At 48.7% G+C, this 16,125-nt stretch overlaps 1 protein-coding gene across 2 annotated transcripts in view; it reads left to right on the top strand.

Annotated features, from left to right (window-relative positions):
- Positions 1-15,726, top strand: part of scara5 (scavenger receptor class A, member 5 (putative)) — a 33,923-nt gene extending 18,197 nt beyond the window's left edge. For both annotated transcript variants that reach the window (XM_029141448.3, XM_029141447.3), the window contains exons 8-12: positions 2,502-2,582; positions 4,237-4,344; positions 6,120-6,185; positions 8,806-8,994; positions 11,844-15,726. In XM_029141448.3, the coding sequence (XP_028997281.1) occupies positions 2,502-2,582; positions 4,237-4,344; positions 6,120-6,185; positions 8,806-8,994; positions 11,844-11,977 (578 nt within the window). In that variant the 3' untranslated portion in view covers positions 11,978-15,726. The remainder of the gene's footprint in view (positions 1-2,501; positions 2,583-4,236; positions 4,345-6,119; positions 6,186-8,805; positions 8,995-11,843) is intronic.
- The last annotated feature ends 399 nt before the right edge of the window (positions 15,727-16,125 follow it).

Below are 16,125 nucleotides of genomic sequence, written 5' to 3' on the forward strand. Positions count from 1 at the left end.
AGACGCGTCTGCTGTGGTTTCACAGCTATCTTTCAGTTTGACAGCAGCGGTGTAGTGTGTGTGTGTGTGTGTGTGTGTGTGTGTGTGTGTGTGTGTGTGTGTGTGTGTTCATTTGACTTCTCTCTAGTGTGTGTGTTTGTGGATCTGACACTCAAGTAAAGGCCCACACACTCATGTACAATGGGTCATTTGTCACTCATGTCCAACAGTGACTCATGCTTTTTTGATGTTGTTCTATAGTTGGAACTCTCTGGATCACCTCAGATTCACAGGCACTTCAGAAGTTGAGTAAAGTTGCAGGTTTTCTGTCTCTGTTACGATTCAGCTGTCTCGGCTGTTTTTGTGTATTCCTCATTTTCTAAGAGAGGCCCAAGGTTTAATGTGTTATTCTCAATCTGCACAAACACACCACATCATTTTTCAGGACGTCAGCGGCGTTTCGTCCAGAAGCTGACAAAGCTCCTATATAGATCCACATCGAGAGCAGATGGATAAAATCAGGGCATGTGCAGGCCTGGCTGAATGCTGGAGTTGGTGCCGGTGGAGTTATGTCACATGTGAGCTGAGCTGAGGCCTGGAAGCATTTACAGCCTCAGTGTCATCTGATGATCATTAATGTAAAGTGTGTGTGGCGTGTTTGTGAAGCGAAGAGTCACTCGGCCCGGTCAAGGCCAACTTACCCCGACCCAGACACATTTGTTTTCTTTTCTTTTTTATTGTTTTAATCTATTGTGTTACAAACAACCCAGTAGATTATAGATTTATTAGTCAGCTGAGTGACCCGGGGTTTTCAGTATCACGCGCCTCCTTTCCAACGACACCTCTGATGATAAATGGTCCAATATGCGGCAATAATTCAGACATATTTGTGGCGGCTCATACTTCTCCCATTTGTTTGGTTCCAATCAAGCCACGTTTGATGTGGAAACTGTTCAAGAGCTATGTTGGAAATCTCCAGGTCACTCCTAACACCTCGTATTTGATGTGTGATGAAAGAGGAAATCAAATTACCCCATTTCCTCACTTTCAATATGAGACACATATGAGCATGTGTAGGTTGTAATGTTGCAGTGCAGAATCAAAATCAGATTAAGGGTTAAGCAAATATTAATGTAGTTAGTCTGTAATTGGATAATTAGAAAGCAAGAAGACGCTGTTTTATTATGGATGATTAAAAACAATAAGATCCTGACCATGCAATGCACTTTCACATTAATCCTGTCGAGAAGTCATCGCAGCTTTATCCAGCTGTTCTTGCTTCTCGTCCTATTTCCTGTAATGTCCCGTTGTCAAAGAGAACATCTGTCCTCACATACTATGTGAAAGACGAGCAGTCGAGTGCTGGACCATTGGACTCTGCACTGTCAGATGTGTCCAGGCTGATCCTGCAGGGCCCACGGGCTTTGTTATTGTTGAACCGCTGTCAGCTGAATGAACAAATAGGACTTGGAGAGGAAGGATATTAATAATGTGAAGCTCTGCTAAAATAAACTATTAACAAGGACCCATTTCTCCAGGACCACCAAAGAGAGCTGTCCTTTATAAAGAGGAAGACACTTGAATGCTCATTTGTGAAGCTATAACAGATCAGTTCTTTAGCAACAACTAAAAGCACAGTCTAAAAGCTTGAGGGAAACATCAGACCAGGCTGGAAAGCAACAATATGTGCCTTGTATTCTTCAGGATACCCATCTTATTGGCAAAGTTCCCCTCAATGAGGCTGAAACCCCACTTTAACGGAGTTTGTACTCACGCTCACAAGACCAGAATCAGAAAAGCAGCCGCTGCGGCTCGTGGGATGTCACCAGCCCCTCTTAAAGTGACCTTTTTTAAAGCCTCGTGACCTGCTGTTACCGGTTAAGTGTGTGCTGGAGGCAGCAACACTCTGATCTGCATCTCAAAGCCGCTCGGCAGCTTCACGGAATCAGAGAACTGCGAAAACATTAGAGCTCGGCCGTCAGGGAACCTGCTGGACATGTGCTGGACAATAACAAGCCCCATGTTCTAAGCATTCCCACAAGCCGAGCCGTTGTGGTCCACCTTGTTACACATATGGTTCCCATTGTGGGCAGAGCTCTCCCTCCTCCTTCACTCACTATTTGGCCTTTTTTCACTCTCGCTCTCCAAACCCTACAAACATTTGAACTGCATCCTCAGATCAGCTGTTAGGCCCAGCTCGGACTCCACTTCATCCGCTATGTTAACAATAAGTGGGTAACGACCGCAGTGTTTCATCACACCGATAAAATTACTGTCTTTAAATTACTCAGAGCCCCTAAAGACTTAAAAAATTATTGGCAATTTTGCAATAAATTAGTTAAAGTTGCTGCTCTGCTAATCTTTCTCTTTGTTCTGTCCTCACTCTTCTTTTATTGCTTCTCAATACACATTATTATTTTAGTGAAATGCAAAAACCATTTGTGGACAGTGTTTACACTGTTTGCATCATATGCTTGCTCCATTATGTCATCCACTTTGACCACACGTTCTTTTTTTTGCAGGCCCACCAGGACCAAAAGGAGAGAAAGGTGACGCTGGTCCCCTGGGGCCCCCTGGAGCTCCTGGGCTAACGGGCTTGAGAGGTGGGTCCAACCACAACTAAACAAAACGTAAAACAGAGAAACTTTTAACTATTCAAAGTCAAGTAGTAGTTCAGTAGTTCACTTCATTAATGGAGAGGAAACGCGCATGCACGTGAACCACCACACTGATTGACGGCAGGACATGCATGATTTAATCTGACTTCATATCACATCTGACCCTGAACTGCAGTTCAGACCTTTAGATCTCTGCTGGTGGAGGCGTCCTGCTCCTACAAATACTGAAAGAAAGTCCAGTGTCACAAAGGTTTTGCTGCCTTAGTTTTCACTCTTGCAGTTCTTGCTTTAGTCTTTCAGTCATCTGTATAACGTAAGCATCATATTTTATATTCCTTTATTCAACAGTACCTAGATATCAGCAGCTTAAACGTTGGTTTGGCAAAGAACTGAGGGTATATTTTCAAACAGTTGTCCTTGTCTTGTAGTTAATTTCACCAAAACCACAACCTTAAACCATACAAACAGAACCACAGCATTCTCTCTAAGACTACTACTATACTATAGGATATCAGCCACAAGCATTTGACTCCATGCGTTTTGGGACCCCTTCCAGCCCAGTAGGTCTTTAATCACCACCCCTCAGGCCCTCGCCGTCATCGTCCATCCCACGCGACATCTCTGAGAGGAATTATCCTCCTGCTGAAAGGTTCCCCCATCCCTCAACCTCTCTGCACTCCCAGCACAGTCGCAGGGAGAGGCAGCAAACGCCTTGTTATTAACAGGAAAACACATAAAACTCAAAGGAAGCCCCGGTTTCTCTACCTCTGCCTGAACCAACGCTCACACAGGACAGTCTCCAAGAATCCTCCTGGACTCGCTGAGCGATCTAGTTGGAACGTCCTGCAGAACACACGGCTCCAGAGTATGATTGATTGCATTTCCGAACATATTTTAGGAGCAAATCGTTGAGAAAACCGCAGAAAACACGATATCGTTCATCATCGGCCTATTTTGTGTTTCTGCCCTTAATGCGTTCAAGTGTAATTTTTCATTCATACTGCTGAACAGTCACATTGATGTAATCACTCCATTCCAGTACATGCTGGCATCTGATTACTGCAGTTCTACAGTTATTATGAACATGATTCCCATATTTCTCTTCTCATGCATGTTCTGCAAGCTGCTCCAGAAATCCTTCTCACCAGCAGCGTCTTGCACTTCACTTCCTCCTGCACTGCCCAGAGACAGAGGAGATATTTAATCTCCTGCATGCCCAGAAAATCTCAGCGAATGGCTCCGAGGAGGAATCTTGATCAGATCTCTGATCTGGCTCTTTTTCTTGCAAGAGAGAACGGTCCAAGTCTGGGCCTGGCCTCCGCACAGGAAACTCATTTCCACCACTCGTCCTGTCAGTCGAGGCTTATGTCTATAGGTGAAGGGCCGATGAGCTGGAAGACAGCTTGAAAGCTCCTCCCTCATCCCAGTGATCTAGCATTAATGACAACAACATAAACAAGAGTCCAGGATACATAAAATCCTTCACACGAGGCAACAACTCACTCTAATAACATCATAAACACTCTGGACTGAAGCAGATTGAATCCAGGCACTAGCTCACGTCGAGGTCACAGTGATGAGGTGGATCTGACTCACTTATCGATTACTCAGGCCTGTTTGCCGTGTGTTTGTGTTGTAGGGTTCAGAGGAGAGAAAGGCAACCTGGGGCTGCATGGGCTGAAGGGGGCAGTGGGGGTCAACGGCAGCGCCGGAGAAAAGGGGGACCTCGGACCCGTTGGACCCAAAGGTTTGTGTTATTTGGTATTTCCCTAAGAAATAACACGTATTTCACCAAACCAGCAGCTGAGTCTTGTCAACACATTCACAGCTCAAATCCTCCGACAGCTGCTTCTGTAAAACGTTCTACGAGGAACCCTTCAGCAACAAGAACCAAATCTATCCCACTCATTACATCGCAAACAGGTGGTTTAGCCCGCGACGCTTTAATTGCTCAACTCTGTCTCCTGCTGTTATTTCTTCACAGACACAGCTGTCTGGCCTCTCAGGTCCAACGTTACTTCTCTTTATAATGAAGAAATTCTACAAGATTATGTACTTTGAGTTTTTTTCCACTGCACACGACACAAGAGTTTAAATTTTCCAAGCAGACGTCAGAAAGATCTCCCACAGTGGAGCGGAGCCGCTAGCCCTTCATCCAAAAGAGCTCGTATCTAAACAGCGTTTAACACGAAGCCCTGGAGTGTCTGCGTTTCCACTCTGGCACCAGCGGCTGGACGGTGCCAGCGATAACAACAACACAATCAGACGCACACGGAGCTCCGTGGAAGGAATCATAACTGTGACTAACACGATAAGGCACCGCGGTGTTGTCTTTCCCCTGGCCACATGTCAGTGTGTGTGTGTGTGTGTGTGTGTGTGTGTGTGTGTGTGTGTGTGTGTGTTGCCAGCAGCTGCTGCCAGTCAGGGCTGAGTTTGGATAAAATGTCCAGAGGAGAGTCCAGCAGTCCCCTTTGTTGGCCGGTGGCTCTCAAACGTTGGCCCAGGGTCGTCTGTTGTCTTCTGTGTGCTCTTGGTTGTTATGGCACTAAGCACCAGCGTCTGTTCTGACACTGGTGGATTTTAATGTAGGTCACTGTTAGAAAAACGCATCGAAATGATCCCAATGTTATTAGATTAAGGAGTTAATTCTGTAAACGCTGAGTGAAGATGGTGAAACCCAGGATCTGCCCTCACACAGCATCTGCCTGTGCTTCCACTCATCTGGGCTCCGGTTCTGTGCTCAACAGACCGGTGGAGGGTGAAGCGTCAGTGATCAGGGCCTCAGCGTAAGGCTCACGCAGCTGTGGAGGGTAGAGGCCTACAGGACGAGCCAGCGGCGTGAGGACGGTCAGCTGAGGCCTAGCGCCGGTTTACTGGACAGAATGGGCTGCGTCACGCGTCAGAGCATCGTTGTTCTCTATCTGCTTCACGCTCGCATCTGAGGGAGGTTCCCCGGTTCCGTAAAGCTCAACAAATTACTGTAAGAGCTTTGATCACCTAATGGGAAAAACATCTGGATCCAGTGCGTGACTGTTGTTCACCACCTACTGGCTTTGTTTCTGCCATTTGGTGCAGGCAGCAGAGGCTCTGTGGTTGCTGCTGGTGGCTTTAGGAGCAGTCGGGGGATCTTTGATTAATACAGTCAGTGGCTGCTGGGATATTTCAGTCTGGACAAAGTCCCTGCGGCTCAAAATGTTGATTAGTGGAGCTTTACGTACTTAAATTTCAGACAGCGAGGAGGCATGAAATGCATATGTTGTTGAACACGTCAGTTCACTTTTCAACACCTACAATGCAGATATATTATTAAAAAACACCACGGCCTTGTTATTTGTTTTCATTACATGCACTTATCATAATTACAGGGCTGCTTAATTCAGGGGCTCCTGTTAAATATACTTTATGAAAGAGAAGAAGAGGAAATGGGCAGAGACTATTGCAGCAGCTCAGTAAATGGTTCTGGTTGTGGTCCTGGTTCTGATCTATTTAGACCAATTAACCGTCGCTTTGTTGGTTCCTCAGGTGACAAAGGAGAACGAGGCTTGAAGGGAGAGAAGGGCGATCGAGGGGACAAAGAAGAGAAAGCAGGTGAGTTTGAATAAACAGTAAAACAGGTAGAAAGAATCTTCCTTTCTGATTCAGAACCACGTGGCCCATCGGGTCTGAGGTGGTGCAGCTAAACCTGGAGGACAGAAAAGACTGTGATGCTCCTCAACCACAGAAACGTGACTCTGTCGTTTGCAAACATCTGAACTCTGTTTCACGCTCGTTACTGAGCCGACAGAGATCGCGTACGAGACGCTGATGCTGGAGGTTCGACCGAAACCACATGCGACGGGCTGTCAGAAACATCCAACTGACCCGTCAGGCCCCGAACGCGTCGATGGCTCTGAGGAGCCACGTGGATCCTGTTACACGACAAAGAGCAGACCCCTGCACGGTGGCGCCGCAGTGACCTTTGACCCCTGGCGTCAGACTCTTACTTTGACAGGAGGGATCCACGCGCGACCCGCTTGGGCTGAGCGGTTCCGTGGTCTCGGGCCGCTGACGCGCTGTCACTAAGTGGAGGGGGTTTCGTGTCTGGCCGCTTATTTTCTCAGCTCATGTCTGCAGCTGCACGGAGCCAAATATGAACGATTTCAGCTTTGGACTATAATGAGTAATTTATTTCCACCAGGAGACGCGGGCCTGTGAAAGCACCCTGGTATTTTATGTTATTTAATTTCTACGTGGGGTTCCGCCTCCAGCCAGAAAGTAATCGCTACTCATGGCGGTGCTCCAACACAAATAACCAACACTTGTTATTTATTTATTTTTGAGTCTTCAGCGCTTGCTGTTGAAATGCCCCCCACCTGCTCTGTTCTTCATATTTTGCTCTACTTTTCATTTAATGAAACCAGTTATCTGTTGCTCAAACCAGCTCTCCTGCATCACCGAGAACAAACACGCTGGAAACAAAACGCTCATTTTCTTTGTATTATTTGACAAATGACTCGTCAGAATCGCACCCACTCCCCTCCTTTACGGCGCTTTGCAGCTTTCAGGGGAGCGAGCGGATCTCTGAGTCTGAGCCAGGCCAGCTGTTTGCCTGTTTCTGCGCTTCAACGTGTACCCTGGCTGGAATTGCTTAAAAGCGTGCGTCTGCCAACCGGTTCTGGCCGAGAAAATCTAATTACAAGAAAGCTAATTAGCCACAACAGTAAGAAGCGGAGGAGGCAGGAGGAAAACGCAAGCATCCAAGTTTAGGAACAGATGGAGCTGGTTAGCGACTGCAGCCGCCCGGTCCGGCCCGGTCCGGCCCGGTCCGGCCCGCTGCTGCCAGACAAACATTAGTAATGTGCAATCACTCAGGTTCTGACAAGGCGCTGCTGCAGCGCCGGCCTCCGAGGCCTGAACCATTTGGACCAGCGTCAGCTTGTTGCTCACTCCTCTAGTTGTCTCTGGACGGAGGCGCTCATTAAACCTCGGCCTGCGGAGCTTGTTGTGAAATGTGAGGCTGAATCCAAATTAAGCAGCGTTTTCCCCTTGATGCTAAACCAGTGTGAAATGAGAGAACGGTGAGACTGAAGCTGACAGTCGTTCTTAGGTTGATTTCTGAAAAAGCTCTCTCTCTCTCTCTCTCTCTCTCTCTCTCTCTCGCTCGTCCAAGCCTCCACCTGTTGGCGCCTCTCTCACCTGTGCACCATGTGCTCTGTTTGGCATCTGACCCAGTTTTGTTTAAAACAAATCAAGTGCACTTCCTCCACAGAGAACGTGCAGTAATTCAACACAACCCGGTTTCGGGCCGAGATACGAAGGCTCGTGACCCGCGTTTGCCTGGTTCTGATTATCGGCGCTGTCCGAATGTGCTGCCTTCGCTCCTTCCTCCTCCTCGTCTCCCCCGAGCCTCCCATGTGCACGATGAGGGACCCTCCGGCAGGGGAGGTGAAGGGCTCAGGAAGGAGTGAGAAGAATGTGAGAACGTGGTGAGTCACGGCTCAGGGGGACGTGAACATGTGTAAACTGAGATTAGGCCTCGGACGGAGCAGAGTCACTGTTTAATGCGGAGCTGATACGAAGCACTTTAGAGCCGGTTTCATCCCCCCGTTTAACAACTAATTATCATATAGAAGAATTATAATCAGCATTTCACTCACGATGACATGAAAACCAGCGTGAGCGTCTGTTCTGGAGGATTCTGTATTTACTCACTCATCGCTCGGCGCGTCTTTTCTCCACCGGCGCCGGCGCAGATCTGACGGCGCCGTTTAACGGGCGGTGCTAAATTATGATGGGCTGCTGAGTGCAGAGGACCTGACGGTGTGATGGGAGCGACTTTAGGTTTATGATGGTCTGATGCTGCTAATATCCTGCGTCTGGCTTCCATCACGTCGCCGCCGTCTCAAAGGTGAATGTCTGAGGGAGAAGCTCCAGACGTTTCACTGGAACCGGAGCAACTGCAGCATTTTCTGTGTGTTCTTGGTCTGAATTTTACAACTGATTGCTTTTATCATCTCCACTTTTCTTCATGTCCTCATGCAGTTTCTGGCTTTCAGCGTGTTGACTGGATAAACGCTAGCAGATGCAGACGCTGAAGCTCCAGAGCAGGAAGTTATAAATTTCAGACTTCTTTAATCTTCAATCCTAAATACGCAGGATCGCTGCCACACCGCCGCTCGCCGAACAGTCACGTGGGGTCGTTTCATTTGCTCCGTCTGTTGTGTTGCAGTGGACGAGGCGCTGGTGCGGCTGGTCAACGGCTCGGGGCCCCACGAGGGCCGCGTGGAGGTGTTCCACGAGCGGCGCTGGGGCACGGTGTGCGACGACGTGTGGGACAAGAAGGACGGGGACGTGGTGTGCAGGATGCTGGGGTACGAGGGAGCCGCCCAGGTCCACAAGACGGGCCGCTTCGGACAGGGTACGCTGCACGACATGCTCCCACATGGAGGTCTGCGCCTCGGCCGCTGGCGGTCACGCTCCCTGGCGTTAGCGCAGCGCTAACCGCGGCGTCTGGGCCCAAACGCGCTCAGGCTCAGCGTGAACCTGCTCCGGTCTGTGGAGAGACGGGCACGGGGGAGGATCAGCCAGTTGAGCTGTGGTCAGACACATGCGCACGCATGCACGCACACGCACGCGCGCACGCACGCACGCGCGCACACACACACACGGACGCACACACGCATGCACGCACACACACACACACACATGCACACACACACACACCCACACGCACACGCACGGACGCACGCACACACACACACGGACGCACACACGCATGCACGCACACACACACACACACATGCACACACACACACACCCACACGCACACGCACGGACGCACGCACACACACATGGACGCACGGTGAACATTAACAGAGCTGCTTTGTCACAGGGTTTTTATTATTTAATCTGTGCCCTGAAACCCTGTAGAGATCAATGTTCATATGTTACGAGGGAAGTCGTGTGAGCCAGACGTCGTCAGCGATGAATCCCCGAGCTCCTATTCCGCTCGCTCTTTTTCTGTCCTTCTTATTTAACTTCACTCACCGGTCGACCTTACATCATCCAGAGTCTCCGTCCAGGCTCAGCCGTTACCAGTAGGTCTGGAAAACTGGGGGAAAACACGCCTTGGATCCAGTGGACGGCTTCCAGCAGCAGCGACTGACATCACGGCTGAGCTCAATTTGGACCCACCTGGAAGTCAAATCCGTCCCGTTTTAACTCCTTCAGAGCCTTTAAAAAAGCCTCTGAGCCGCGTTTCTAAACTTGAAGCTCTGACCCTAAATAACTAGTTTAGTCTCAGTGTGTTCTGAGGAAACATTCAGTCACAGTGTGCAGCTGAAACGCGAGGCTCCCGCTGAGAGTGGAGCAGTTTGTCACATCCTATCCTCAGTCCGCTCCATAACATCCAGATGAATCCACGCTGCTCCCGAGGTTCTGCCGGTTTGTCCCTCTTTCCAAACTGTCCCCCAGTGTTTCAGCGGTTCAACACTTGTGTGAGCGGATGAGCATCTTTTCGTGACATGATGTCATGGCTTCAGGGCCTGTGTTGGACTCAGAGGCAGCTGGAACAGCTGGACGAGGCTGCCGACACAGCCTCGCCACACACGCACACACGCACGCGCACACACACGCGCACACACGCGCGCACGCACGCACGCACGCACGCACGCACACACACACACGCACGCACGCACACACACGCGCACACACGCACGCGCACACACACGCACACGCACGCACGCACGCACACGCACGCACACACACACGCACACACACACACGCACGCACACTTGCAGACACATAAACACAAACACAAAAACACACACACGCACACACACACACCGCTCTCACAGCGGCACATGTGGAGGTGGTTGTGAGGTTTGTGACATCATCAGTGCATCAATAACAGAAAGATGCATCGCAGTTGGACAGTTTCATGAACATTTTGACCACATTACATCATTAAAACCGACCTGAACGTGTGAACCTCAGATTCATGAGCTGTTGGTTCCATCGACCACATGCTCTTCAAGTTTTCGTTTGTATCCACTGAAAACTGACGCGGGTACGAGATGCATTTAGTCCAAAACAAAAAGCGTCACATCTGCTGCTTCTTCCCGGTTCTTTCTGTTCCTCTGGCTAAAACCTAAACGGAACAACTCGTACCAAAGCACGGAGTGCAGTCGCTGATGGCTCCTCCTTTGCGTGTGAAACAAGCCACGAACTTTAAAGGATGCTTCACTGTGCAGAGTGACACAACTCGTCGTTTGGGCTCAAACTCCTCAGACGTTTCTGTTTGTCGTCGATGATGGAAACTTTCTGTGTCGCTCTATAAAAGCGATGGAAGATGGAGGTCAACGCTGATTTCAGCTCCCACAAGCTGTGAGGTCACTGTGTCCAGGTTTACGGACCCGATCTGATACGACCTGATTCACTTTGCTTTCATCTGATCAGTGTTTCCAGTGTTTATGGCGCTTTTATGTCCTTCAGACGTTGACTTCATGTCACAGTTTCCACAGATCACGTCAGACGTTCCTGCAGATTTTAACCACGACTAAACTGACTTTGCAGATTAGTCTCATTGATGAAATATTTGCACATAGAGAATCACCAGGTTTCTTAGATATGGTTAAATAAAGCAGAAACACATCAATCCCTGTTCCCATGATTTCTGCACGTTTCCACTCACAAACAATAATAACTTACTCGTCAGCTGTGTGAACTTTTTGCCAGTTTTAGAGAAAATAAAGCTGAAGCTTCAGTTGGTTCCAGGCCTGAGTTTGTCCCGAGGAGCCGCCTGCCCTGAGGCTGAACCAGTGTTTGACCTCATAAAACCCAGATCTCCACAATGACAAACTAAACACTGTTAATCCTCCGATTGTGTGTGTGTAATGCTGAGTGAACCCCCGATGATCACGTCTGATTATCTGATGAGTCACAGCGCGGGCGACTCCTCTCACCTCTGTTTACGCACATCTGCATTATCAGCGGGAGTGGGACCAAATGTCCCGCTCCCCTGCAGCTGAGGAGCATCTCCTCCGATGGCTGTTGCAAAACCCAAGCATCTGGGACTCTGCGACGCCTCCAGTGATCCTGGCTTTACAAACAGGAACCAAAGTTTATTGAGAAAGTGATCCGGCCAAGAGATCTGCTCAGCAGCTGGAGCGCAGCGCCTCTGATCAGCTCCAGCCCGACGCCTCCCAGCAGCGCGACGAGGACCCGCGGGTTCCGCTGCGGTTCTAACCTGTCGCCGTCTCTGTGCAGGAGCGGGTCTGATCTGGATGGACGACGTCGCCTGCTTGGGCACCGAGGACACCATCCACCAGTGTAAGTTTTCTGGCTGGGGCAAAACCAACTGCGGCCACGTGGAGGACGCGGGCGTGACCTGCAGCGTCTGAGCCCCGGATACGCGGCATCAGCACCGCGCCGCCGCCGGGTTTACACCTGAACGTGACTGTTTCAGCCACAAGACTCAATTAAAGACATTTTCCAAGTTCTGTTTTTATCATTAGCACCGAGGGCTCGCCTGCAGAGACGCTAAAGCGCAGGTCAGAGGCTTCGGTCCCGGTCGAGGCTGAGCCTGCGCAGCTCCACCGCCGTAGTAGATGGAGCTGAGGACGCGAACAGACCGCGTCCCCGCTCCAGGATGATGTCATAACCAATGCAGGATGATGTCATAATTAATGCAGCGCTGCAGAGGAGCTAGACTTCAACAGACAGCAGCTGTTTACAGCCAGAGCATCTCTGAATGTTCCTCTTAAAACATCTGCAAAAGCGCTTTGTTTTTATTTTAAGGTTTGTATGTTTCATCAGTGAAGGTTTCCATCCATATTCACATATTCACATAAGAGCTGACAACACTAACAAATCCTAGAAGGGCGGGTAACACCGAGCCTCTGACGTCTGAGCGTCACATTCTCACTGCTTCAGCGCTAAACACAGGCAAAGCAACAGGACGTGGACAGAGACACTAAGCAGGTTACAGGACAGGCTTCAGAGGCGACAGGAGAAAACCAATGACCTGGCAACAGGTGAGCGTCATCAGGAGAGACACAGAAGAGGGAGAGATAGGCGCCAGTCGGCCGTGGCCCTTCAAAATAAGAGCGCAGGCCTCTGAGTCTAACAGGTCTTTGTTTATTCAGAGCGTCGTCTATGCAGCCGATCATCAGCTGATCTGTTCTTGTTTCAAGCTCAATTCCAGCAGCATCAGTCTTGTTTCAGCAACTTGGACTAAAGGAACATTGCTTTGACAGCTGGATGAGCAACTGGCCAATAAATAATAAGTGGGCAGGAGAAAGGCAGTTACTGCTGCATTTGACCACATGTCACCAACTCAGCGATGATTCTGGGCTTCACAGTCGTAAAAAAACATCAACAGCAACTAAGAGGATTTGGAACGAGGTTAGGAGTCATTTACAGCTGAGCGATGATGATGGAGAGAGAACACTGATGTGTGATTTACAACACGCTGAGGGCGAGAGGTGGGCTTGTGTCAGCATTAAAGCACACGCTCACACACACACACACACACACACACACACACACACACACACACACACACACACACACACACACACACACACGCTCACACACACATGCTCACGCACACACACACACGCACACACACACACGCACACACTCGCTCACTCACACACACACACACACACACACACACTCCCGTTTCAAGGGTCGCTGCTCTCTCTCCTCGCTCGCTCGTCTTCTGGAGCCATGAGAAGTCGCTGAGCCGCAGGTCAGAATTAAACATGTGCCGTCTTTTTGCTCAGTCGTGGTTTGAATTTGAAGAGGGAACATGTTCCAGTGCACCTTGAAATCGGGGAAAAGTCTCAAGCCATCGTTTCCCCCGTGGCGCTGGGTGAACCCCCCCCCCCACACACACACACACACACACACACACACTCCTCTAAACTGTGGTGGAGTCAGGAATCATCCACACACACAATGTTCATTTACGAGTTTGTGTCCAAACAAAAGGAGACAAAGCTGTTTTACTGCCACCGCAGCCAGAAATGACTGGCGCATGATGTCAAGGGACTCAGTGTTTGCTGAGGTTTCTGCTTCAAACCACGACTGCGTCACAGAAGACGAGCGAGCGAGCGAGCGGAGAACAGGGGTGAACAGATGAACAGGGGAGTTTGGAAATGGGAAAATGAGGTGAGAAACCATCCAGATGTGTCCCTGTAGCATTGAAGCTAATTCTATTATTCCAGACGTTAGAGGAGAAGATGATCGGTGTCAGGCCTTAAACACACGCGTTCGTGCCTGATATTATAATACGTAACAGACGAGGAAGAACCATGTGTATGAATATCAAAGGCGCGTTCTAAAGATAAAGAATATCTGTGTCTGAGCTGCAGATTTTTTTGTTTGTTCACATTGTTCAGCTTTTCAACTTTCACGCAGGAGGATTTGAGTAGTAAATTGAAATATGATGTGTGAAGAAGCGTCTGAGAAGCTACAGACACTTCATCACCTCCGTCTCCAGTCACCAGCGTCTCACGGCCTCGTGATGCTGCCAAAGGTCACAGTTGCCTGAAATCGTATGACTATGCAACACAAACGTGCCTAAAGGAGCAGGTTCAGTTCACGGGAGCGAACGTGGTGTTTGTTTAGAAAAGAGCGTGCGTGCGTGCGTGCGTGCGTGTGTGTGTGCGTGCGTGCGTGGGTGTGTGTATGTAAGCTTGTGTGTGCGTGTGCGTGTATGTGTGTGTGTGTGTGTGTGTGTGCGTGTGCGTGTATGTGTGTGTGTGTCTGTGTGTATGTGTGTGTGTATGTGTGTGTGTGCGTGTGCGTGTATGTGTGTGTAAGTGTGTGTGTGTGTGTGTGTGCGTGTGCGTGTGCGTGTATGTGTGTGTAAGTGTGTGTGTGTGTGTGTGCGTGTGTGTGTGTGTGTGACAGTTGGACTGAATGGCAGCCAGGCCGCTGTGTTTACTCCTGCTGTCTGTTGTTCATCTGAAGACATAACATTCATCCCTCCGGTCACAGACTTTTGCCCCGAGGCCAAAGACAACACCTCGGGCTCCTTCAGTGTGTTTTTACTTTGCTTATTTGTCATCTCCTATTTAAACATGGGGTAATCCATTGAAACCAGAGAAAAGAAAATATTATTGATTGGAATTCCTCTGAAGCCTTTTCTTAGAAACGAGCTTTGTGTTTACACGTGTTCTGAGGAAATGTGTGATCTGAGATAAATCTGAGATGAATTATTCAGCGTTCGGCTGCAGTGGTTCAAACTAAGCAGTGTCTGATAGAAGCAGAACTGACCTTTGATATTCTCCTTTTTATCTTCACCAGAAAGAGTTACACCATGTTATAATGAATGTATATTATATATACACACTGATGCAACAGTTACCTGGTTTCACTTGGTCGTATAATATGAATATAAGATTTTTTAACATCACTCCTGAATGTGTCTGAAAGGATGATTTACACGTTTATTTGATGTTCTATATCTACCGTCTTCTGTGGTGAAGGTCTTAATAATCACAACCTCTAGATGGGAAGATAAGAGACTTTGGCCTGAGCCACTGGTGTGAAGAAGTACTATAACAAAAGTACCATCATCACTTAGAGGTACTTGGTCCGACTTTGGCTGCAGAGCATCTACAAAAGCCTTTTGCTGCTAGAAATAGACAGAATCAGGTGAAAGGAGTTCAGACAATCACCTGAATCCCGCCGGCGTCGCCTCCAGTCGACCCTCTGCTCGTCCAACGCGTCCTGACCCGTGTTTGGTTCCAGATCACGTCTCTGCAGAGGGGATGCGGAGATGTGATTTCCTGATTAGTCACCTCAGGTCAAAGCTTTGGTTTCGCGGGGTCAACCAACCTAAACACTCTAAAAATCTGCAGCATGTCAGTACCTTAGCTTTGAAAGTCGGAGCACAGCTGCAGCCGACTGCTTCCATGTGCAGGATTTCAAGTTCACTTTTAACATGTTTGGTTTCGAAATGTGCACTTGGCATCAAGCAGACGTTTCTTTATGCAACTTTAGGAAAATGTCTGTAATGCGTCTGTTTTTATTACATTTTGCTGGTCATAACTCATATATAACCCAGAAATACACACCTGTACCACTAACATGTTGTATATGCACTGCTGAAAAAATAAAATGTAGATTTGTTTAAACAGGTGAGCTTTGTTATTGTTGATAAAACTGAGAGGACCGGAATGGAAACGGGATCATTTCAGACATGAACAGGTGAAGAGAAGTGTGTGTGTGTGTGTGTGTGTGTGTGTGTGTGTGTGTGTGTGTGTGTGTGTGTGTGTGTGTGTGTGTGTGCTGCAGCACGTGGACGTGTGGCCGGGTTTGTGTAATCACAAGTATGAAAGTTTCCAGATGTGAAGCAGATGAAGGAATGACTCAAAATCACCGGATCGCTTGCGTTTGACTGTCGGGACTCGAACGGAACCCGTTTGATTCAGAGGTGCGTGTTTCATTTACCTCCAACTCAATATTTGAAGTATTTTTCCTTTGATAAGCAACATGTAAAAGTAAAGTAACAGATAAATGTTATTTTATGTGTTCT

Source organism: Betta splendens, chromosome 24 (genome assembly GCF_900634795.4).
Source record: "Betta splendens chromosome 24, fBetSpl5.4, whole genome shotgun sequence".
Lineage (NCBI taxonomy): Eukaryota > Metazoa > Chordata > Actinopteri > Anabantiformes > Osphronemidae > Betta > Betta splendens.